The sequence below is a fragment of the Perca flavescens genome, chromosome 3 (assembly GCF_004354835.1).
Source record: "Perca flavescens isolate YP-PL-M2 chromosome 3, PFLA_1.0, whole genome shotgun sequence".
Classification (NCBI taxonomy): domain Eukaryota; kingdom Metazoa; phylum Chordata; class Actinopteri; order Perciformes; family Percidae; genus Perca; species Perca flavescens.
The window spans coordinates 7,706,028-7,732,998 of NC_041333.1; the positions used below are offsets into that span (position 1 = coordinate 7,706,028).

Sequence of the window (26,971 nt, forward strand, 5' to 3'; positions counted from 1 at the left end):
CGCCAATGTAAACGCGGTGCTCTCTATCCTGCTGAACACCATAAACGAACAGCAGCGGGCCCACCCCAACGGTGTTCATATAATCGCAGGAGACTTTAATAAGGCCAACTTGAAGCACATCAATTTTAATTGTATTTTGTATCTGTTAAGAGGCATTAACATTTTCTTCGGCAGAGGTGGGGGTTATGTGTGTGGATGTAGGCTACCTACAACCTAGGCTCCCCACCTGTATACATTTCTTTATATTTCATATTAAAAACGGCTTACCATCAACATCTACACAGTATGCAACTGTGTGAAATCTGCATACATTGTTTGTGTATAAATGTAATTTTAAAATGTTTTACGGTAATATCCATGTTTCAAAATTAACTTTTTTCACCAGCCAAATAGCTAGTGATTGTTGAAATTATACCAGCCACTCAATAGATTGTCATTGTTTTTCTGGCTGGTGAGTGAAGCAAATCCACGAGCCACTTCCAAATTTTACCAGCATTTGGCTATTTTTGAACATGGGTAAATTTACACCAGGGACCTTCAGTCACACACATTATTCAATATATAATCTGTGTCAGGAAACAGATTATATATTTTCAATTATATTCTCATTTAATAATTTTACAGTTTACAATTTTATCATTCAGTTGCATCTAATTCCCATAGTAGTTTTGCGTGATGGGTTGTCTACAATGTGCCCCAAACTTCCCTTTCCTGAGCCAAATTAACCAGCTCCGACTGGGCGATTCCGAGGCCTTCCCAGGCCAGGTTGGAGATATAATCCCTCCACCTAGTCCTGGGTCCAAGTGCCACAGAACACACCAAAGAGACGAGACGTAATACATCTCTATAACAGCAGGCGGCGCTAATCTGTATTGTTGCCCAAGAAATGAAAACCGGCAGCTGATTGGACGAATGCGTCACATGGGTTTGTTTTCTCCGGAAATTCAAAGCCAGACTGTCATGGCGGCCGTTCCGAATACGATCTCATATTGTACTAAAATAGTTCACTGAAACCTGTTTCTGAAAACATTTTAAGCGAGAAATAGGCCATGCAATTACTGAATCTGTCTTCATTTCAGCTCAACAAATGTCAGTTTAAAAGATTTTCGTCAGATTTGAGAGACTCTAGTCACCTAATTCCGCTCGCCATTTCCGGGTGAGTCCCAACCGCCCTGCCGGCAACTGAACATGTCAGATCGGCCAAAATGAACACCGACAGACCCCCAGACTGACGACGGCACGGGACACACTGAACAAATTTGAGTCACTGACCTCGCCAGACTGTCCAATGGCTAATAATCTCCTTGGTGTGTCAACACCTTAAGGGAGACGCCAGCCACCCTCCTGAGGAAACCCATTTTGGCCGCTTGCACCCTTGATCTTGTTTTTTTGGTCATGACCCAGCCTGCACAAAAACTGACGGTAGATCGAGAGCTTTGCCTTCTGGCTCAGCTCTATTTTCGTCACAACAGTGCAATAAATTGAATGAACTGCTGCGTCGATTCTCCGACCAATCTCCCGCTCCATTGTCCCCTCACTCGCGAACGAGACCCCAAGGTATTTATACTCTTTCACTTGGGGTTAGGACTCATTCCCTACCTGGAGAAGGAACTCCATTGGTTTCCTGCTGAGAACCATGTAAACAGAATTGGTGACAAAGCGCAGCCCTGGCGGAGGCCAACCCTCAATTGAACAAGTCTGACTTACTGCCGAGAACCCGGACACAACTCTCGCTTTGGTCATACAGAGATTGGATGGCCCTGAGAAGGGACCCCCTCACCCCATACTCCCGCAGCACCTCCCACAGTATCTCCCGGGGGACCCGGTCATATGCCTTCTCCACAAAGCACATGTAGACTGGTTGGGCACACTCCCAGGCTCCCTCCAAGATCCTTGCGAGAGTAAAGATCTGATCCGTTGTTCCACAACCAGGACGGAATCCGCATTGTTCCTCTTCAACCCGAGGTTCGACTATCAGCCGAACCCTCCTTTCCAGCACCTTGGAGTAGACTTTACCAGGGAGGCTGAGAAGTGTACAGTGTACCCCTGTAATTGGCACACACCCTCTGGTCCCCCTTTTTGAACAGGGGAACCATCACCCCGGTCTGCCACTCCTTAGGCACCGTTGCAGACTTCCACGCAATGTTGAAGAGGCGTGTCAACCAAGACAGCCCCTCCACACCCAGAGCTTTAAGCATTTCTGGACGGATCTCATCAATCCATGGGGCTTTGCCACTGTGGAGTTGTTCAACTACCTCAGCGACTTCCACCAGGGAAATTGACAACAATCCCCCATCATCCTCCAGCTCTACCTCTACCATTAGCTGGATTTAGGAGTTCCTCAAAGTGCTCCTTCCACCGCCCTATTACCTCCTAAGTTGAGATCAACAGCGTCCCATCCTTACTGTACACAGCTTGGATGGTTCCCCGCTTCCTCCTTCTGAGCTAGCGAACAGTTTTCCAGAAGCACCTTGGTGCTGACCGAAAGTCCTTCTCCATGTCTTCTCCGAACTTCTCCCACACCCGCTGCTTTGCCTCTTTCACGGCAGAGGCTGCAGCCCTTCGGTCCCTTCGGTACCTTGCAACTGCCTCCCGAGTCCTCTGGGAGTTATCCCGGAAAGACTTCAGTCGGACGGCTTTCCTGACCACAGGTGTCCACCAAGTTGTTCGTGGGTTAGCCATCTCCAACGTAGCGGCGCTCAGCCGGGGACTTGTGAGTATCCCCACACCCGCCCAGCGCCTCACACTCTGTGCAACTCCGGAGAAGAACAGAGTCCAACCCCTATCCAGGAGTATGGTTCCAGAACCAAGACGTGCGTAGAGGTAAGCTCCACCAGATCCAACTGGTAGCGCTCCACCTCCCGCACAAGTTCCGGCTCCTTCCACGTCCCCAGAGTCAGCCTCTGCCGCCCGGGTCTAGTCCGTCGAGGCCCCTGACCTTCACCGCCACCCATGTGACAGCGCACCCGACCCCAGCTGTTCCTCCCACAGGTGGTGGGCCCATGGGATGCAGTAACACAACGTTTTAGTAATTTACAACAGAACTATAACTAGAATAAGCATGTAGGGCTCTCTCTGACCTGGTTTTCTCTACTGAATTCTCATTCAGAACAGCCACAAATGTGCTTCAGCAGTCAGATATTCAGGAATTGAAGTCACTCTTTCACATCTGCACACCATGATTTAAAAGGACCAATATAGCCAAGTTATAAAAGACATGTTTTCTTACTTAGCCTTAAAGGTATCAGGTCATGGAGATAGCTATATGTATCTGAGATGTATATCTCCACTGCTATACAATTGAGTTGAATATAATTTATTTTGTGGTGATCACGACATTTAAATGTATTTATTTAAAACTTTCAACAGCTACAGTGCTTTCCAGTATCAGTGTCCCTTAATCCACACAACACACTGAACATAGACATATGCTTTGATCACTGACATATATCCAGTGAGGTGATGTTAACAAATCTAAAAGGGCATGAGAAGGTCTGCTTCCTACAAATATCACCACTGCTTTTAATTGCTGGCTAAGAGCGGTAGCTTGCCACCTGTCTCTTCTCTCCCTAGGGATCAGCTGTCAGCTGTAGGTCTGTCACCACTAACCTGTAAACATTGCCTCAGCTACCAAATATAAATTCCAACAGCTGACATTTATAGATTTGAAGTAGCTGCTATTAGCGCTTAAGCAGCACTGCGTAACTTTTGATTTTTTTGCAATTTGGCATCCTGTCAAAATAAAGACCGAAAATGCCCCAAAAAATTATAAAAAAATAAAAACATGTTGAGCCTTAAGCTTATTCAATGGCCTTTTACTCTCAAATTAGCCTCTTATCCAGTAATCAACTCGATCAAGAAAATCATAGTCCTGGAAAACTATCCTGCCTGCTCTCACACTCAACATGTGCCCACCCTACACTTTCAGAGTGTAATTCACTTCTACACCGCTGTGGCAAATATAGACAGCTGTACACCATTTGTATTTGTTATACTTACTATACTATATCCTTACTTGGGTCTATACCTCGGCCTCTGTGGCTTTGATTGCTTCAACTCTTTTAAAACTGAGGGCTTTGGTATGACCCCATAGTTGTAGTTCAGAGCAACACAGTAGTTATGGACAGTTCCTCTTTAACATGGCAGCTGTTAAAAGCTACTTTTATACAAATAATACATATGTGAGCAATCCATTCATGAATCTGAATTGAGCACAACCTATTTAACTGGTTCAGCTACATCAGCAATAGCTAGCCAATAGCTAGTATAACAAGACAGTGATGCTCCTGCTGACTGACATGTAAATTATTTAGTTTTTCAGAAACCTTCAATCGTAATACAAATACGAAGAATACGACTAGAATGGTGTTGTTTTTTAGGACCGTGAGACGGGCTGCTAGTAATCACTGTGTAATGTTATCATATGCAACCAAGACTGACACGTGTTGCATGTCTTCAGGTGTGTGCATTGAAGGTAGGAGAGGTAAGGGAGAACACATCCTGTGAAACTGTTCAGGAAGCTGGCAGAAAAGAGCAAGCCATTATTAAGGAATCCATGATAATCCACTTTGATTTTTTGCCTTTGATCTTGCTCCATTTGCACACAAGGGAGCAATTTTCTCAGTCTTCCTTTAGTCTATAAAGCTCCATATGGCTCCGACAGGCATGACCACAGTGGCATGGCTGTGATTGAGTACAGAGTTTACTACCACATCTGCTGGAATTCACCCAGAAATCCAGCAGTCTAAGCATTAACTAAAGAATAAATAAAAATCGGAATCAATGTTTGAAGACTTTTGAGGGGTTAAATGTGTCACTAAATGTATAGCTTGCTGTTCATTTTCCTCATGGAAAGAAACCCACTTGTACCTGTTTGTTTTCTGCAGATCTACTTTCAATTAAATGTACATAAATGCTGTAGAAGTAAATGCAGCACATTGGCATTGGAGGGACATGGGGACAGAAATCAATCATCCAATGAAGACAAGACAGGTGCTGACACACATTTCTTCTGGATTTGTAGGATGTATCTAGAATGAAACAGGCCTTGTGTTGGCTTGTAATTAAATGGACAATGAAATGTCATAGCTAACTGCTGACCAAGTCATCTGATGCCTTTAATGAGCTGCCGAAAGCTTAATTTCCTCTTAGAAACCAAAGTTAAGGAGTTGGAAACATCTGATGGTAGAATAAACACATTGGCCCTCATTTATCAACCTAACGTAGAAACCAGCGCAGATATGAGCGCAGAAATCATCTTACGACAGGCTTCACGTGGTATTCATGAAAAGTTCGTATCACACCAATCCAAGCGTAAGAATGGTCGTACATTGATAAATGCGGCGGCTGGAAACGATCGTCATTTAAATATCACGCCCCAATATATTCTGGGTTTTGATGCCTCGACCCTACAATTTACGACATGGCGAGACGTAATCCGGCTGAGAAGCGGAACTTTTCAGAGGTGGAGATTGAAACCCTGATGTCTCTGGTTCATTTGCACTAACGTGTGTACTATTTGGCAGCCTGAAAACTGGTATTAAAGGCTGTAGAAAGAATGCGGGATGAAAAGAGATCACTGATGAGGTCAACAGTGTTGCCGTAGTAAATCGGACTCCAGCTGAAGTTTAGCCTATTTAATTTATACATCACATTTTCTATAGTCCTAATAGTAATATACAGGCTTCTTCTGCAATCTATTAGGCCTACATGTAGGTGTACCTATAATTAAATAAACACACGGTAGCGGAGTTTATGCAGTGTCTTTTATTTTACTCGTGTTCGTCGGAACGAGGCAACAGCTGAGGGAGAGCGCGTGTCCCCCCCGTGCTGGACCCTGTCTCCTGACAGCAGAGGGGCTGGAAAAACAAGCCGAAATAACTTGGTCAATGGCAGAAATAAATCATTCACTTGAAAGAGAAACAAAAACCTGAAGAATAAATAAAAATGTTGTGCATTGTCATGTTTCCTGTATTGAATATCATTGCCAAACATAACACTATAGGCTACCTTTTAAAAGTGAGGAATAATATCCTGTCTCCTTCGTATAGCCCTCAGTTGGTGGCTGTTCTGGACACTGCTCTCTGGGCATCGGGTCATCTGGCTCCATCACTACATTTATGGCACCGTGTTTTCCTGTGCGATGTTGTGCAGAACCCCCCAGGCTAAAACAGAGGTCTTCTAAAAGAGCCAGATCTGCCATTGCTGATAATTGATCAACTGATGACTTCTCCTTCTCCTGTTAAACTGATTATATGCTGCACCGCAAGTCCACACTGACTCGAAAACTTGCGTACACGAGTTCAGACCAGACGTGAGATTTGATCGCAGCCTACGCTCACGTCCAAATTGATAAATGCCGAGCTTTGCGTAGGAATCGGCGTACGCCCGTCGTACGCCTGTTTTAGGTCGTACGCACGTTTCATAAATGAGGGCCACTGTGTTTGAATGCCTCTGCATATATCTTGTAGCCTTCAACATATTTGTACACACAAATTTCTAATTAAAGCTTTAGTGCATAACTTTTTTTTTATATTAATGAACGTTTATTACATTCAAGCCATTGCCAAATGAGCTGATACAAAGCCGTGAGCCGCCACACAACTCTCTCTCTGTATTTCTCAGTATGGCTATGTTCAGAAAATGGTTTTGTCCGGTGACTTTCGCGCACAGAAACCTCTTCTGAAGAGTCCATCATGTTTTTTTAATCCTCTTTGTCCGTGTGCGATAACGGAAGGCTTGTATCCTGTGGATGCAACAACAGTGGTGTTGTCATTACTCAGAATTCCTCATGGGGGCGACAGAAACTACGCACTATAGCTATAACAAAGCATGACAAGAGGTTTACACACACACACACACACACACACACACACACACACACACACCCGAACACTGTTGAACACAGCTGATTTTTCCACAAGGTAACCATATTTCTCACTCAAGTATTCACATTTTGTATTTCATGTGGGGAAACATTTTGACACTTATATTCACTACCAATAGCTATATTTAAATGTATTCACTCTCTATACATTGTTAATGTTGGCATGTAAGCTATTTATTTACTCTGAATTCCCTGAATGTGTGTGCGTATGTGCTGTGCAGCTCCGTGTGACTGTCAGAGTGCCTGCAGTGTATCAGCCCCCTGCAGATCAGCTTTTGTTGTTTCCTGCTGTGCAACTAAAGTTCTCAACCCAAGTTATCCGTTCAACCTCCATTTACCACCAAAATAGAACCATGCTCAAATACACTCAGGTTTTTGGCAAACTATGTTTAATGTCTTGATGTAAATATTATTTATGGTCTCATGCTGCTGTATTCTTATAATGTGTTATCAGCATAAAAAACACACAAAAAAATGTAAGTATTCTCCAGTGTATCAAAGCTGTGTGACTGAAGAACTCTACAAAGCCGTTTTGATAGTTTTTTTGCATGACATTCCCTCCTCAAAGGCTTACAGATGCAGGATTGATATCTTTATTTGCTGTAAAAGAGTTAAATTAAATTGTAATTTAAAATTGTTGAACAACTTGTCTCTGCTGAGGCTTTTATATTATTCTGAAAGGCATGCAGAGGAATAACCGTTTCCTCTCTTTCTTCTACACAATCACTCCTCTTGACAGCGCTACCCAGCCATAATCATCACCACCATCTTCATCATCATTTCCTCTTCATTCTTGACTCAATTATGCCAGCGACACTTTTATGAATCTGTCAGCTGAAATATGCCACATTTCGACATGATTGTGTTTTATTGTGCTGCTTAAATTGAATTTGCTGTTCCCAGGCTTTTCTGTGCATTGTAAATAACAAAAGAGGTGGCAGAAAGGGAGAAATGAAGTGGAAGTGGTATCACTTTTAACAGGCCAACCTGCTATTTTTCAGCATTGTTCTCAGCAGAGAAAGGCAACCAAGGTAATTTGCATTTATAAAGGCCTTACTTACACACCCTGGGTTTGGTTAAACCATTCTTTCTCTCCTCCAAATAATAGAAGCACAAATTGAGGGCTGTGGGCATGGAGGGATGATGAGAAATATATTAATTTGTCTCTTGTCATTTGGTGGGGATAATTTGAATGGTCATGGTAATTTGGTGCTCGGAGGCTGCAGGTCACTTTCAGACGGAGACCTGGCATGAGCTTGGTGCAATCCTTGTGAAGCACTGATAAGAGCCGCCCGGTGTGTGTGGCTTTGAGTACATGTGTGTACCCTTCACTGCAATGATGAATTACCTGCTTATCTGGCTCAGTCCAGAGAGTGGAGCGCATGACGGCATGGGACTGTCAGGGAGAGAAAGAGGCAGTGAGATAGGCTGCTGGAGAAAGAGATGAAATGATGTCGGCAGCTGGGGGAGGAGAGGGGGCGTCACTCAGAGGTGGAATGGCTAGATGGGGCAATGGAAAAGGAAAGACATGGAAGTGATAGTGCTGCTGGATGGAAAGCGATGGTGACGCTGAGCTGTAATGATGCATTGTGGTAATGCTGCTGCAAATGGGTGGTGAAAGCTAGAGCCAGTACACTGACAGCACATACAAGATGCTGGTTTGGAAAACTGACATGGAGACGAAATAATTTGAAGAGATAAGCAACCTTTTCAGAGTTCCCGATGTGAACAACTTTCCTAACAGCATGCAGTGTTTTTGAATATGAACAAGCAAGTGTGAACCACACAAGTCAATTTCTAATCTATAGTGGCATCAACATGTTGAGCCTTGGGCGCCAGGATAGCTCAGTTGGTAGACTGTGTGGACCTGACACAGTGGACCTGCGTTCGACTCCAACCTGCAGCCCACTGCTGCATGTCATTCCCCCCTCTCTTTCCCCCTTTTCACGTCTTCAGCTGTCCTGTCAAAATAAAGGCAGAAAATGCCCCAAAAAATTATAAAAAAATAAAAACATGTTGAGCCTTAAGCTTATTCAATGGCCTTTTACTCTCAAATTAGCCAACTTATCCAGTAATCAACCCGATCAAGAAAATCATAGTCCTGGAAAACTATCCTGCCTGCTCATACACTCACCATGTCTTTTACAGCTTACTCTCAGTAGATCTGTGCTTAGTTGTGACATACACCTTTGGCAAGAAGCAGATGTCATGAGGTGGTACCATCCTTCACTGAGTGTTTTCAACCCTTAACCATGACACTCTCCAGTTGGCCGGCCAGCAGTGGTGGCCAAGTCACTGTCCATCATCACCTCTTGCCCAGTCCATATCCAGCAACAGGGTGGTATGCTACCTCCCCCATTCTGTGAGCTGATTGTTTCCTTCTCCTTTCACTCAGGCCCAGAGCTAACAAAAACCACCAAGCTGATGTCCACAAAGAAAAAAAACATGCCTGCCATCCCTTGTCCTTGCACTCCTTAACTAAGGGCTGGTACTTCAAGGCCTTTCTCTCATGGCTTGCATCCCCCCTCCCATGGCCCTGTCAACTCAAGTAGAAGTTTTTTTTGGTCTTAGGTGGACCACAGTCCAATGTCCAGATGGAAGGTTGTGTGGACCACCTCTGGGAATTGCATCCTTCCCACGTCACCCTCATCTCTCAGAACCTGGCAGTTTGCAGCAGATTGGGCTTTAGTCTTTTGGTTGAGAAGGCCCTGACGTGCCTTGAAGGTGATGGCCTTCCTCAAGTCCTTGCCAGCAGGCTTTTTCTTTCATCTCTCCTGCTCTTGTGTGTCAGCAAGAGACAAGCACCTTATCATAGCGCCACTTATACTGCCCTTGAGTTAGAGATGTTTTGCACCTGAACAAAATGTTTGTCAGTTTCCACTTTTGACCTTTGACCTTGCATTAATGGATCGCAAGAGGAAGGAAATACGGAAAGGCTCCACAGCCTTGACCATGTGATCTTGCACATGGGCTGATCCAGTTTTATGCAGGCCCCCTGGGACTCTTGTTCCACTGTCTTTGACATTTGCTTCTCTTCCTCGTGGTTACATACTACTGCCTGGACCACCTCTCACCTGTTCCTTGCACTTGTGACTCTTTCAATACACCATTGTGACAGAAGACTCCGGGAAGGAAAAGGAGGAGGCGTGTGCTTTATGGTGAATAAGGACTGGTGTGACAGCATGAATATTAAAATAATATCCCATTCCTGCTCACCTGATTTGGAGTTACTGTCAAAGACCTAAACTCCTCACGCTGTGCTCAATGTCGCTGGAGACTTAATTCTTCCCTCAACATATTGACTGTGCCACAAGGACAATAAACACTCTGGATCTCTGCTGTACAGCATTCAAAAACGGTTAAAAAGCGGAATCACTACCCGCATGGCCATCTTGCTTAGGAAACGGAAACAGCTGAAGCAGAGATTAATGCACAGGCGTAACTATCAATAAGCAGGGTACGCGGTTGCTTATGGGCCTGGACCAATCAAGGGCCTGCGTGACTGGAAGATATTGATTGACAGCTGGGGCCCCCTATCGCATTTTCATTACTCGCGACCGGGCCCTTTCACATTGTCAACAACCAATGGGTGCACTCCCTCCAGCTCCAAACAGGAAGCAACAAACGGCTAGAGCCTGTGTGGTTTATAGTTGCTATGGCGCCGCGCTAAGCGGTAAAGAGGGAGAGGTGCCAATTTTCATCCCTTCTGAAGAGTGTCATCTAACGGGAATTTTACTGGCGGATAAACGAGGACCTCCGGATTCTGCCACCATTCATCTGCATGTACGGCAAAACAGAAAATCTGCAAACTTTCCCTTAAGTTACCAGCTAATGCTAGCCATAGCTAGCTAGATAGGTTACAGTTTTTCAGAACACTCTCTATGGAGCTCAATGGGACAGAGTCGTCTCTCTGGACTTGCCGTACTGTCAATTGAGAATGCCTGTGCGCTCAATCTGGATCTTAAGGATTTAATCGACAATTTTGCACAGAGGAAAGCCCGGAAAATGCTGCTATAATGCAAGTGAGCATCTTTTCTTATGTATTTGGACCTAGGCCTATGTGCGCCGTCACCAGCAGTGTTTTTTTATGTGTTATGGTACGCATTCACTAGCAGTGTTTTTTCATGTGTAATGGTGCGCATTCACCAGTGTTGTGGTGCACGTAGGCTACTCCTGATTTTGTCAGTCATCTCATCTCTTATATGCTGCATCTCTATGATCCTATCCTGTCCTATTCATGGACAGGATCACGTGCTGGTTATTATAGTTTTGCACGTGCTGTAGTAGGGGGGCCCGCCTTGATAATCCTGCATAAGGGCCCGGTGTTGGCTCGTTACTCCACTGGATTAATGGATGGGTGGTTACATCCGCTCCTCACTACCCAGCACAGTGGACCCGTTACAGTTTGCCTACCATCCTCAACAAATCAATGGAAGAAGCCATAGCAGACATCCTCCCACCACCCTAGCTCACCTGGAAAAAAGGGGAACCTATGTGAGATTGCTGTTTATTGACTACAGTTAAGCATGTAACAGCCAAGGTTATTATAGTTTTGCATTTTTCATTAGTTTTTATTTTTATTTTGTTTTGACTTTTTGTTTTCAAATTCACTTTAGTTTTAATTGGTTTTTAAAGCGGGTTTGCTAGTTATGTTTTTGAAAATGCTTAGTTTTAGTTTAGTTTTTATTAGTTTTAGTCTTTTTGTAGTATGGGTCGGGGGCAAGATTCAAAAAGGTCAGAAAAAGTGTTGTGTAATAATAACAACAAAAACATACAATTTTAGAAATATGTATTCAAGATGTATTTAACAATAACACTGGTACATTAAATGTACATATGATGATGAACACAAATATGTAAACAGTAGGGGTGGTACGGTTCACAAAACCCATGGTTCGGTTCGTATTACGGTTTTAGGGTCACGGTTTTCGGTTCTGTACGTATTTTTTCTTTTAATCTTTAACACTCCAGAATATACTTCAGCATATGATATATAGCTAAAATTTGCATATTGAATGCATGTTGAACAATACATGCACACAGTGGCAGGTCTATATATTGTTTTATTTCATCATAGGTAACGTGAAATCCAAAATGTTCCTACACACCAGACTATAAATGACGTTGGCGCATCCTCCAACTCCAGGCAGCCTCTCTCCCACTTGACATTTCTGCATGTGACGTGACGTGACCTGCAGCAGCAGCAGCACCCCACTCTACTTGAGGAACGGTCGGCTTGGTGTCTCTCAAAATCTGATGAAAATCTTTTAAACTGACCTTTGTTGATCTGAAATGAAGACAGATTCAGCAACTTCATGGCCTATTTCTCGCTTAAAATGTTTTCAGAAACACGTTTCGGTGAACTATTTTAGAACAATATGAGATCGTATTCTGAACAAGCCGCCATGAAAGTCTGTTTTGAAATTCGGGAGCAGCAAGACCCATGTGACGCGATCGTCCAATCAGATGCCATGTGTTGCGTTCGTCAAACTCATCCCGCTCATCATTTCCATTACTGGAAATGACGAGCGGGATGTTTTAACATAGGTGTCGAAAGTGAGCACTACGGCAGTAAGTGGTTAGTGCACATTAACAGTGTACTGACAAACCGTGTGGCACACACTCTCTCCGAACCGAGACTAGCGAACCGAGCGGTTCGGATGTTTTTTTATGAAACGTACCATCCCTAGTAAACAGTCTACACAAGACACCGCAGTAAGTGCAAAATGTGTAAGTGACATGTGCCTGGAAAAACCTAAATAGCCAACAGACTAAAGAAGACAAACATGAAAAGGTGTTTTGAACTTTGGTTCGAGTAAAGTTGCAAACTTTTTGAAGTCAATTGACTCAGAGTTGTGTAGACATCCCAGTATTAATTCACATATTAACCCACGCTTCCTCATGCTTTTAGTGTTTATGCTGATTACTAACCAGCAGCTATCGGGTCGCCGGTGAAAGCCCGCCTGTAAGTAGTCATTAGCTTCTGTTTTGGGGAAAGGGGGCTTTACATTCTCCTTGCCCTGTCACTGATTGTTAAGGTAAGTTAGGTTAGCCTCCTTGTGTGTGCTTCTCAAATGTACTTTAAAATTCCCTTTAATAAAATGTTCACATATTTTATCACCTTCCACTGCGAGGCACTTGCTTTTATCTGACACAGTCATAATCAAATAGGACTCTGCCACTTTCTTCCGACTTTCGGTACAGCCATGATGCCAGGCGAGGGGCCTAGGCGCCAATTTATGTTTTCCTCCGTGGGTGCTCATGGGCACACTCCCTTAAAAAACAAAAGAGTAGTCAAAACATTTTTGCATTTCAGAACCTTAGGAAATGCACAGCGGCCGACACGAACAAACACGCCTATTAACTCGATAATAAAGCCGTAAAGTAGGTTATCTTTCAACTCAGGACAGCGCCACTTCTCACAGATACAGATAGGATTGGAGATGAGAAGTTTAACTGACACGTAACCGCGATCAGCAGGGGACTGACAGCGACATAACCAATCCCACTATGACAGATGCTCCACTTAGCACCAACTGCTATGTTTAATTTTAAATGAATGGAGCCTACTGGCAGTCTGGCACATGTGGGTGCTCAGTATTTTCCGTGGGTGCTCAAGCTCCAGAGCACCCACGGTATTGGGCACGGACATGTTGTGTTCAATTTGACGTGGAATGTCGGAATTTCTGGGTTCCCTGTCTACGGCATAGACTGAATAAAACAGGTCTATGGTCGGAAATGTCAACTCTGAAAGATATAACGTTATTTACGTTATATGGTGCAGAGCGAACATACAGGGTTTACTACCGGTCTTTATTACAGAGGGACTGGTGAGACTCATGGCATTGGTTTATTGGGAGGGATCAGTTGACCGAGTGGGCATGACAAGGTGGACTTAACCTGCTGGTTAAATATACATTACGATTGATTTTCTGAATTTTGAGAAAAAAAAGAAGAAAAAAAAGCTCAAAATCACACATTACTAGAGGAAAGTTTAAATATTTAGAAAAACAGTGACCATCAATACACGTAAGTGTATTTCTTTGAAAATCTGTTCAAGGAGCTAAAGAATGGAGTTCACTGACACTCCAGGGTAAATGGGGAAAACTTCCCAAATCCAGGAATGCAAAAAACTTCACGGCAGTGGTGCTTTTTAAGGGATAAGAATACATTTGCAAATTAAAGCTGCAAGCAGCGTTGGACGGGCCCTCGCTCCTCTGCGTGTGTCGGGGTTACTGGCGTATGCCACTCCTTGCGACCGTGCATTTGCTTACTCAGACACTGCAAATCATCACCAATGAAAAGGGAACTCCCTGCTGAGTCCAATGATATCTCACACAAGACTCTACGTCATACAGTTCATTAGCTGTGAAAGGGGCCGAAAGAGCTCAATTTAAGTGAACACACAAGGCTGTCCAGCTCCTCATTTGTCAGGTTGCTGTATGATCCCTTAACTGATAGTCCCTCTTCATGCATCCGCCGAAACACAGTCCTTTTGCAGACACCCAGTAGCTTGCAGGTGATGGACAGCTGCATATCAATGAGATTTTGCAGATGTTCTTTTGATACAACAAATTTTGGCTGTCCCCTACTACCCCCCACAAACTCTACATGGGAAGAAGCTGGAGGTCTTTGCTGCTCCACTTGCAAACGAAGAATTCTCAAAACATCAGACAAGGCACGAACAACATCTTGTGGCAGTTCTACTACATTAGCAAAAGAGTGCACAAGTCCCATTTCATGGCTTAAAACAAAATGTACATAGTCAAAATCCACTGGCTGACGTTGCAGAACTTCCTGAAGCCTTCTTAACATTCTTTCCATGAACAGCCTCTCAATTGAAGGCGCCTGTAATTATACAGAATATATACAGACAACTCACTGAAATCGGATGAGACATGTAATAGTTATGACTTCATCCAGAAAAACCATAAAAATACATTTTGTTTACAAAAAATACATTGATGTATTGCAATACGGGATGTCCAAGTAAACTGATTAACAATATCAGTTAAACAGTTAAAAATGTACTGGACTGAGATACATGTTTATAATGTTAACTGTTATGTTCTAAGGCAGTTTGTTTAAAAGATGTCAGTGAACGCGTTATGCCTGTTAGTGAGTGTGTGATTTGCCTAGAAACCTGTCAGTCAGCAGATATACCTTTGGAGTAGAGTTATGGGGGAGAGATGTTATGTTCCGTATGCCTATAACAGGGTGGGTTTGCGGCAGACAGAGAGACAGAGAGCGCGGGGCTAAAGAGAAATGCTCCCGAATCAGTTCATTAGTTTTGTTATGTTGGCATTATGTATGGCCTACAGCCTGTGTTGGCGTTCTCTAATAAGTGCCAGCAAACGCAATCACTTTCTCCTTTCTTCTTAACATTTTCCTACACGGAGATCTGGTCTATTACGTGGTCATACATAGCACATGCAGTTGAGGATTCAGTATCTGTGCATCTCCATTGACAGCGTGGCAGGTGCAGCATACACTCATCCGTTCTTAGTAGTTTAATATTAATATTTACATCGGTTAATAATAGTTAACAAGCGTCGGTTAGGAAATTTTTTTTTAAATGGACACCCCTAACTGCAATGTATGAACCATGCTAACGTTATACAAATAATGTCTGATTGATTGAATAGCCTGAAATAGCCAATGCGGCCTCCATCTTTATTTACAGATCGCCATAAAAGTTCCACAACATTAGAAAGGCAAATTGGATTACCGTTATCTGTTGGAGTCGCGAGTCTGCCATCTCTATCCACTTCAGCAACACCTCTTTTGGCCTGATGTAATGCTTGGTGTTTGTGCTGTGCTGGGGGACAATGCTGCTGAATATTTTGCGTTAGCACGTTTATGAGGCCTTGTGCAGCAGCACTGGCCTCAAACTCCTAGAAGACAGAATATGAAACAATACTAGATTATAGAGGACAGATTGAGATTGATTGATCCCGGGCAGGAGAAATTAGCTAACGTTACGCTTAGCCACAATTTAGCCAATGTTAGCTGACGTGCGGTATTAGCTAAGATTAACGTTAGCTCTTAATTGGCGCTAACATCTGCCAAAACAGCACAACGTCCATTAAAAGTTAACATTAAACCTGCCCGCTTCTATTTAAAAAATAAAAAAAAACTGCAGAAGGAAACAGGTTGCAGGTGAACTTGTTGAAACCATTGCAGATATGCGGTCATAAGGTCATTCCAGGCATCTGTGAGGACAACCCGGATTGGTGAGGATGACGGACTCAAGGCCGTTTTTTCAGGTGGAGAGGCGCACAGTCACTCTCACGAGTATGCAAATTATCCGTAAATCGCGCCCTCCTTATCCCTCCTGTCAAGCCCCTCCCCCTCAAGCCAAAACAGACACTTGAAAATAAAAACCAGTGACATTGTAAAAATCCTGACAGCGTAAAAAAACAGAAATCAAGAAAATGTGTAAAGATTGCAATTGATAATAAAAATATAAAAATAAAATAAAATAATAGGATTTTGAGATTTTTTTTTGCAGTTGAACATTTTTCAGTGCCTATACTTGTTTCATTGCCAATTTCTATTTTTAATTCCTCAGTTTACTGTCACTGTTCTTGTTCCATACATAGACAGATACTGGAATGGTATTCCGTTAAATTAATGCAAAACTAGTGGGCATCATCATGAAACCAAATATTATAAAATCCAAACCTTCTTAAAACAAGTTGAAAAATCAATCTTGTTGGCTTCAAATTTGATCAGCAGATGCAGTTTGCTCAGTTGTCATGGAAGTGTAGCTGTCCAAATTACCATTATTCTAAGCACTTTTAGTAATGTCAAGCCTAACTTTAAAGCATTGATGAAAAGTCATACAAAGAATTCAAAACAATGAACAGTGTAAACATCTACATTTCCATCTGCAGATGGAGTTGATACGGTCAACATCTCAGGTCAGTAAGAGGACCATGTGGGAGTTGTTTAGTCCACTGCTGTTTTAAAGTCAAGAATTGGAAAGCTTAATTTAACCAAGTAGTTTTAGTTGTCCAAAGTTAAACTTATCCATTGATGTGACAGATCACACAATGCTCAGGCAAATAGTTTTTTTCTTACAGTCATGACTCATTTTGGAAGGCACTAACAAATGGCTTATTTTGTTGTTTAGGCATGAGGACTTGTTGGATCAAAATATATTCACAGCTGATACAACCTTGCAGCTAGCAATATTTAGGAATGGCAATGAGTCCACTGTAATATTATATGTTATCTCCATCAGCCAATATTGAGCAATGTAAGGAATAAATTACACTGCTGGTTAAACCAAAGGTGATTTCTAGCCAATTTGTGTATTTATATATGTCCCTTTATATTTCTTTGACCACTGCCTGCCACTGTGGCAGGCAAATATTAGTTTTGGTTTGCCTCTCCAAAATTTTATCTGCCACTTTTGAAATCTATTCACTAAAAGAAAGAATTACATTTACATCATTTAGACATCATTTAATGTAGGCAATGATGTCACTCAATGTTATATTTACACAAAAACATTACAAGCATGGTAAATTCCAGGGTTCAAATGACACCGTGGCGTCTTATTTTTCAGCGGTGGGAAGGTACTGTACACGTGCACTTGCATGCAAAAGAAATACTAGCAATACATTTAAATTCATACAGAGAATATTTAGCTAGGACAACAAAGAAACAGAAAACATTCACTGTTTTAATGTTTTTCTTCTTGGCCGGGAAGACTTTTTTTTGCATCCAGGGTCAAAGTTGATGCTCACTTTGGGCCTAACCCCCTTTACTTTACCTAGCAGTTGGGAAGCAAGACAGGAACTGGGTCTTTATGAGCTGCAGAATTTATTCATAGAAAAACTGGAACCTGCACTGTACATTTACTTCCACTTGCCAACTTTACTGCTAATTTCACTCTGCTCCGATCACCAACACCTGTCTGCTCTGAGCTTCTTCTCTGCACCTGCTGTTGTGAACTCTTTATCAGAGCGATAATGGTGACTGACAGCTGGGATAAGCCTGGCTTCCCTGGAGAATAGCTTGTTTTCTGCAGTACGTCTCATGGGGTTGGCAGCTGCACAGGAGACAGTCAGGTGCAACTGGTCCTCACTACACTTACTCTAAATAATGGTCATTTTCCTCTTTGTTTTGTGTGGAAGTAACAGTCTAAATCACCTACAGTATGTTGGTAAATACTGTCCACAAAGGTGGAAAATGGTATTTGGTCCATTTGGCCATTCAGTGAAACATTTCAACATACATACATACAACACATTGCAGCAACAGTGACATGAATACATATTACATCATAGTGGTGTGAACAATGACACAACTGGTTACCTGTTCACAAATGAGCTTTGCAATATGCAGTCCAGAATCTGGGGCACCTAATGACCTCAACTACACAAGTAGTTCCTCCAAAATGATTCAAATGACCATTACAAAATATGTGTTTTCTGACTGCCACCTCCATGGTGAAGGTTTGGTTAAGGTATAGGACCTACACCTAAAGATCATGGTGTGGGTTAAAAGATGGCAATGTTGGGGTGCCCTGGTAGCTCACCTGGTTAATGTACTAGGGCTCAGCCATTACTGCAGTGCCTTGGTTTCGACTCCAACCCGCGGCCCTTTGCTGTCATACCTCTGTCTCCTACTTTTCTGTCTTCAGCTGTCTGATAATAATAATAATCTTTAAAAAAAAAAAAATTGGCAATTTTGACTGTTGGAAGGAGACTAGATGTGGTGGTGCCAATGTCAGCCACTTTCATCATCCAATCATTACAACAAGAGTTGATCCAAATATGGACACAGGAAGAAAGGAAGAGTGGCCACAATGTCACACGGATTCCCAATCAACTGATCAGGCTGTTCTCATGAACCCTTCATATAGCTACAACATACATATAGCTACAACAAGTAGCACACTGTAATCTGTATGTATTCCACATATTTATTGCTGTATGCGCCACATTGACTGCTGATGTATAATAGCGCCATGGTCATTGTAGGGTGTTGTTTGTGATGGACGGCTGGGCCATAAAACACAGAGATTTCAAGCTGGGGAGCGGAGTTCACGTCCTGGAGAAGACACAAGACTTTCACCCACATGTAGTTTGTTTATTGGACATCATTTTATAACTATGGAGGCAGATCAGAACAAACCCAGTTCCAGTCCCTTAGACCTCACTGTTAAACATCACATTTGTGTTGTTTTATAGCCTTTATAGCCTGTTTTAATATTTTGATGAAAGGGAAAACCTTGGTATTTTGAAATCCCAGCGTTATCACTTAAACATCCACTTAACCATTGATCTTATGTGTTTATTACGTACAGTATGTTATGAGAAGAATATCAACAACAAGGATATCCTGACACATCTGACTGCCATCTTGTTTTCTTGCTGCGGGTATTTGCCTGAGACAGACCTTGTTGTATTGAAATTATATTATTTTCACCTCAGTGAACTTCAAGATAAGATACACTTTATTTATCCAGAGGTAAATTGCTGTGCAGCAGTTGCAGTACACAGTGGGAAGAGTGCAAATATCAAAGAGGCATGCTTTACATGCAGCATAGAGCATCGTGGTATGTTTACACCCACATTGTGGTTTAAAAGTAGGCTATTGCCCCCTGCTATTGAAAAGCTTGGGACTATTTTCTTCCAGTAGGTGATACCAAGGACCTTTTTCAAAAGAGAACTCTTATTACCCTAGCCCATCTTGGTTGAAATAAACAGCAAAAAATAGAGGCAGACAGAGAGAAGGAGAGAAGCAAAGTCAATGTGATGTATCTCTCTACTGTCAACAAGTCATCCCTCACCCTGCATTGTTCCAGGTCTTTTTTTTAATTTACTCTCCTTTGTCTGAGAGCTGGAACAGCACATTGTTAATAATCACATCTCTCTAATCACACCAAGTAATAAAGCTCTTTTGTTCAGCCTTTGTGCACACAGAGAAAGATTTGGCATCAGTCACAAGGAAGATGGGCTGTTGCTCAGCAAAGATTTCCGAGGCCACATCCAACACATAACTGCTGTCGTGCCTTCAGAAGTGCTGCTGCCCTCCACATTCTGTCTATCACAAACTCAACATTAAATATACTTGAGGTGGTAATGTGGGCAGCGGCAGTTCTGTGTGTACATCTATAGCTTAGCGAAAGATAAATCAGGAAGACTCCCTTCACTCACTCATTCATTCTCATCTCTCTCCGACTTCTACTCTGTTCACTCTAGTACTCAGATCTGATCTGCTTGATCTCTTTTAGCCAATTATTTACTTGCTGTCAAACTTTAAAATCCGGTCTTCTCTCTGCTACTGTCAGTTGTCATTTAAGTATGAACAGATGCAACCCTCGTCCACCCCTTCATCATATCAGTGCCCAGTTCCGCTCCACATTCTGTCATCCGGGTCTTCAGCAACTTACCACCACTAATGTCTAGACCCCAGGGGGAAATATCCTGAATTAATCATGGCATCTCTACCCCCCTAAATAGAGCACCTCTAATCACCAATGTTGGGAATTTGTAGGTGTACAGATTCAATTATTGGCAAATTATCAAAGATGTTTTATCATGAATATGGTTATTAATAACTTTACCAAATCAACAAACAAACAAACAATCAAAACGGGGCACCACCCTGAATTTAGGGACAAATAACTGAGCTGTGAAACAGTCTCATTAGGTGTTCCCTTTAAAATACAGATCTGAATTAATTTGATTAATTTATCTGGTATATTCTAAAGGAACAAAAGGAAGGGTGAATCCAAGCAACTACCTGTTTAACCAGCGTGCTATAAGTATACAAATAATCACAGACACCTACTATTTACGGTATAACAGAATTTATTTAACTTCAAAATCAAAAACAAACCAGCATGTGGTGAGACACTGTCTGTGTCTGTGTGTGTGTGTGTGTGTGTGTGTGTGTGTGTGCGTGTGTGTGTGAGAGAGTGTGCGAGGAGGTGGGGGGCGTGATGAAACGTGTTGCTTGGCTACGCCCTAGATTAGCCGTTAGCTCGTTCGAGCTAGGCTATGTGTTAGCTGCACAAAAGCTATTTAGCCTCAAGAGGGCGGTAGTAGGCAGCTCCACGTGGCTAGGCTAGCCAGTTAGCTCTCAAACTATCGTGTTGCTGACAAAAAGACGCTCCAAGGAGCGCAGTTGTTCGTATATGTGTGTGTATGAGAGATTAGTGAAAGAAGCACATTTAGAGAAAGAAAAGACACTTTGGATCTTGATTATCGGTAATGACCCATCCTCTCAGTCACTCAGGTCTGGCCTAACGTGAAGTTAGCAGACTCTGAAAATTTTGTCTGAATGAGGGGACGTTCATTATACAAGCTAACCAGCGGATTCTTTGCAGAGACAAACACAGCTCTGCCGATCTACACAGGACCGCGGGGTGGCATGCTCGTCGCCTCGCGGGCTGTGAACAGACAGACCAACGGAGCTATCTCACTGGGAAGTGACTAAATCCCGTGGGAATATCCAGGTAGCATTTACAGTTCAATAAGCTACATTAATCAACACAACATCATCAACCATGCACCTTGATCAGTGGTGCTTTCACAGAAAATAATGGGACACAGTGGTCCCGATCAGATTAATACTCAAAACATGCACCAGTAGCACTAGGATTAATTACACATTAATGGCAAAACAATGGCCTTTACACATTAATAAACATACTATGTTCTAAATTTCTCTGCCCAGAACACTAAGCCTTATGGTATGCTGTCCATCAGTCCGTAGAGTTCCACGGAAAAACAGAACGCAATCCGGCCGCTTGTCAGCGGTGCGCGGAGAAGCTTGTTGATGCCCAGGCAGCGGGGAAAAAGCTAGAGTCGACTTTGAAGAAACAGTAGTGTCCGTGTCGTCCAATTTTCTTCTAGAGAAATGGTGTTCTCTTCTACAGATTTGAAACATTGGTTGCACTTCACAGAGTCCAATGGTGCTCACCAGAACTCCAAAATAGTTCACTTTCCGGGAAGATGAAGCTATTTAAAGCAGACGCCTGCGTGCACCCTTTCAGCAACTTGGTTGCAAACGGAAGGCAATGGATTTTTGGGTGCTCAGGCTATTTATGGCTCAGGTCTGACCATGCTGTTTTATGGTCCCAGGAACCATATGCTATGTGTATAAATTAATGTTACTCACCCTTGTAGTTGTTTACGTAACTTGATATGTCCCACTTCAAACCTTTCTCCCGTTTCCTGATGGGTGCAGGTGAAAGTGCGTCGACCATAAACTCGGATACAGAGCAGCGGTCCGCAACGGACGTTCTAACATAAAGCATTCGCACCCTCAACAGGGCAGGGATGATTTCCTTGGTCAACACTACACCTAGCATTTTATTGGTTGGGGAATTTTGACAGGGTTGTAACACAAAATATCCGAGAGTGCAGGAGAAATCCGAGAGGAGAAGAGTGCGAGGAGAGGAGAAGGGCCAAAGCTGGGAACAGGAAATCTCTTCAAGCAACAACATATCTGAGTCCAAGCAGAAAGTTCGAGCAGAAGCAGAGCAAATCCAAGTGCAAGCAGTGGCTATTTGAGGGTGAGAGCAAGGTTTTGAGGGAAAATTATTACAAAATTTGAATGTAAAATCAATAAGAAATGCTCTCCAATTGAAAGAATGCGCTTTTGAATAAAGCTAGGAATAAAACTCCATAGTACTACTGTAGTAAAGGCTCATCATTTGTAAAAGTGTAGGTGATTTTGTGTTAAAATGAAAAAGCTTTTTTTCATTTTATAATTAATTTGTTTGTCCTTCTATCTAATGATCACTCTATCAAAATATAACACAATTTGAAAAACAATTTACAGCTGAGCGTGTCATTTTCAAGTTTTATGCAAAGAGACTGCTTCATGTGGGAGTTAACATGTTTGCTGTTTGCTTGTTTCCTTGGAAGACCAGATGTGTCTCTCACTGGGGAGCATGAATGAGCTTACTAATTTGCCTGGCAAACTGACCGTTGCATTTTCACATCTCAAGTGGAAGTGGAAATGATAGTGTGATGTGGGACTGGGGAAAAGCAGTGCTGACCAAAACATTCGTATTTGTCCATGGGGGAGCATACCCATGCCAAATGACATGGGAGTCTTCACAATGGTGGTAGAGATAACTTGCTCTCAACTAAATTCAAATAATTTGGTATAATGCTATAATTTAACGAGGGAATCTTGAGGAATATATATCTTCAGTGACATCATATATCACAAATGTGTTAATGATGTGGTGATCACAAATAAAATAAAATCATTCACCACCCAGAAAGCCTGGATGAATGGAGAGGCGAGGGTCCTGTCCAGAGCCAAAAAAGCTACCTTTCAGTCAGGTGACAAGTAAGCATGCAGCATCACCAGAGGGAGACTGAAAGCTGCCGTTAAGGATGCAAAGTGGAAGCATCAAGAGACTGGGGAGAGACCTCAATGCCAACAACACCAAAGACATGTGGCAGGCAATCCAGACTATCACAGGCTACAAAAAGCAGGAGCGCATCATGTTGCACATCATGTTGCCTGATGAGCTTAATACCTTTTATGCTCGCTTTGATCTCCTCAACAAAGAGTCAGCTTCCAGGGGACCGGCCACCAGGCACTATTATTATTATTATTATTGTTATTATTATTATTATTATTATTCCTTCACACATTGTCAAAATATTTTAGTCATATCTGTAGTGACCACTGAGGGGCAAATGGATGAACGTGTGTTGGGCAAAAAACCAAACAATGTTCAGTGTGCTGTAGGCACACTATGTGTATCAGCAATTATTCACAGTTCTGTACACATGCTCACTGTAATGTTTCCCTTACAAGTTGGGAACAAGAGTATCTCCCAGTTCTCACATTAACCGGTGTATTAAACCACTCAAAGCTGTGCCGATAAAACTTACAGAAATGAATTTCCCCAAGTGAGCAAATTACATTATTATCATTAAATGTGTTGCAATGTCTCACAGAAAAAAACTCATGGTGCATTCAGGATTAGGGCGTCCGGCGACACTGACTTATATAAAGAAAGAAACAACTTGAAGCTATAGTGCGTAGTTTCTGTTGTCTCCATGAGGAATTCTAAGTAATGACAAGAAAACTGTCGGCGAATCCATATGATACAAGCCTTCCGTGACCGCGCACAGCCCCCACCCCTACTCCACACAGTTGCCAAGGAGGACATGGAGGGTCAGTGTAACGCTTATCAGTTCAATTTTCTAAGCACAAACGGACATTTGTAAAAACAGAAAAATGGGTTCCCATATCCAATTTTTTAATTTGTCAAGGTGGAAAAAAAATCTTGAGTTTCTGCGCGTGAAAGTCACAGGACAACACAGAAATATAGAGAGTTGAGCTGATAGTCTTACTTAGCTTCATAGCAACTAATTTGGCAATGGCTTGAATGTAACGGACGTTCGTTAATATCAAAAGTTACTCACTAAAGCTTTAAAAGGTCCAACGTGTAGGAATTTCTCCCATCTAGTGTTGAGATCATATATCGCAATCAACTCTCTCGCGCCACGCAGTTCAAAGTACGTATTACAGCTACGGTAGCCTTTACGCTTTCTCTTACTCTTTTCAATATCCTTTTTCATTTTCCGGGCAAAGAAGACTCCTGTTCCTGAAATTTGGATTTTGAATAGGTGTGTTACTCCATGTTTCCTTCTTCAAACTTGTTGGGGCCGGGAAGCTACGATACCCATTAGCAGCATTAGCAGCACCTGTGAGTTTATCATGTGACAGCAAAAAAACGCAAAAGGCAGAGCAGTATGTCCTGTATGTCCCTTACCAGCTAACGTATTTCAAGATGGCGCATGAATATGGAGCGTCTACCCCAGTTCATGCAAATGCAAATGTAACATTTCAAGCCAAAAGGAATACTTGGAATTGATGGTGGTGGTAAATATTCATGAAAAAGGACACGTTTGTGAACGGGCAACAAAGATTTTGATAATGAACAACTAAACACGTTACACTGGACCTTTAAAGTATTACATTTGCCAAATTTACAGCAAGGCACAAATAATTATGAATTTGTTATAGATAGTATTTTCACAAAGTTTATAATCTTTCCCCCTTACTCAACAACTCATAAAATGTGTGATGTGTGACTTTTAAGGGTGTTTTGGGACTAGTGAGCCTGGAGTCTGGAGGGTTGTGACAGGTAGTGGTCTCAGCTCCACTCAGCCCAAACACTCACTCAGTGTCCCTTATTGTTCGCACGACTAGGCCATCGTGCCACATGTCTCCCCTCCCTCTCTGAGGGTAAGTCGCTGTTATATCACACGGACCACAAGGGTTGTTGAATGTTACTGCATAGAGGTCATAAATCTTTCATAGAAAACCCGACAAACCCATGGACAGCTTCAGGACCCGAAGACCTGAACAAGCTGATACACAATATATATGAGCTAGTGTTCCTTGTTAACTTCAAAGGGAAATGTAAAATCAGCGGGTAGATGCATGCGCATGTAGGCAGTAGTAGCATTATAGAATGCAGAATTTAGGGATGATTTAAGGATGATGTCTTTGGTTTCTTCTGGAAAAGGGTCATGTGATAAGGGCGTGAAGAAACACACGACCCAATCAGCATTTTCAAATGTCTTTGTTTTAGGGGCTAATGAGTTATGTGGATGCAAGGCGTAAATGTAGTTGTGCGTTTCAAAACTAAAACATATTAGTGTGGATGTAAGCTGCTCAGTAGTCTTGTGTTATGGCAGCGGATACTTCTGTATCATTTGTCAGATGGCAGCAGGGTAAAAAGGCTGTGGCTTGGTGGGTATTATCTGTATATGTTCTTTAGGCTTTGTGCAGGCACCTGATGTTTGTCACTGATCTGTATTTATTTCTGGAAAAATTTGAGAGAAACCTAATCAAACATCATTACATCCTTAGACCCCAATGCTAGTGGATCCTAAAATGCAACACACACCATGGAATTGTACGATCTGACCAATGTCATTTGACGACAGTGGCACACACCAGACATGACAGACAGAAAAAATATCCAGTCAGGTTACAGAATCAGGAAAGTGAACGTAATAAAAAGGCTGGTTTTATGGAGTGCTGATGTGCGCTGATGCTGGGACAGTGACGTATCCTAAAATGTCAACATGCATAAACCGGCAATGACAATGGTGTTGTGAAATAAATAGCGTAGCTGCATGTGTTCTGACACACTTCACAAGCTGCCTCTGTGTGCTGCCCTTGAAGATGCAATGTTTCTGTTTAGTACTGTGTGTGCACATGTATTACATGCACATGTAACACATGAATACATTTTCCCTTCTTCTTTTAGGTAGAGGATGCTATGCTAATGTTTGACAAAACCACCAACCGACATAGAGGTAAGTTTGCATTTCACTGCTACTGTATGTATTGTGTGTGTGTATATAAGTTTGTTTGTCTGTTAAGAAATACTCCATACTTCTCCTAGGAGATCAACAGCCACAAACGTTGAGCTATATTAAAAACTTGCTTCAGTTCAACACACACACACACACACACACACACCTGTGTATTTTCTCAAAGATTCCGACTTCCCTCAAGGTCAGATCCATTTTTGTTCAGTACAGATAGCTTTCACTCTGCGCAGCAATCCATACTAAATCTGTTCCCTTATCATAGTGATTCTCCACACTGCTGACTGATACACATACATACACACAGCATATAACAGCACATGGCGATCGAGCCTGCCAGCTAAACACACCACATAGACGAACATTTATTTCTCCTATCAATTTAATTAGCCTAATTTCCCCTTCGGCCATTTTGCCTCCATCGATATGGATCAACACTGCCATTTTTGTGATTGCATGATGGAAGAAACAGACATATAGGTGAGAAAGAATAAGAGGGTCAAATGAGGGAGTGAGAGAAAAGCCCCTCAGTTGAACAGGACAGGGAATGAAGGAGGGAGGCCTGTGTGGTTCGATAAGGGTTCAGATAGCTGATGCTGCAGAGCGACGAAGGCGGCAGGATGGTTATCTCCAACCCCCTCCTTATGTGAAGGCCTTATCTGTGGCTTCAGCAGTGCAGCCCTCTGCCCCAAATCAGAGGACTTTACAAAGACACCGCAGCAGAGAGGAGGAGACAAACACACTT

At 42.5% G+C, this 26,971-nt stretch overlaps 1 protein-coding gene across 2 annotated transcripts in view; it reads left to right on the forward strand.

Moving 5' to 3' along the window:
- Positions 1–26,971, forward strand: part of LOC114552389 (RNA-binding protein Musashi homolog 2) — a 354,101-nt gene that overhangs the window by 146,179 nt on the left and 180,951 nt on the right. For both annotated transcript variants that reach the window (XM_028573129.1, XM_028573130.1), the window contains exon 7: positions 26,163–26,211. In XM_028573129.1, the coding sequence (XP_028428930.1) occupies positions 26,163–26,211 (49 nt within the window). The remainder of the gene's footprint in view (positions 1–26,162; positions 26,212–26,971) is intronic.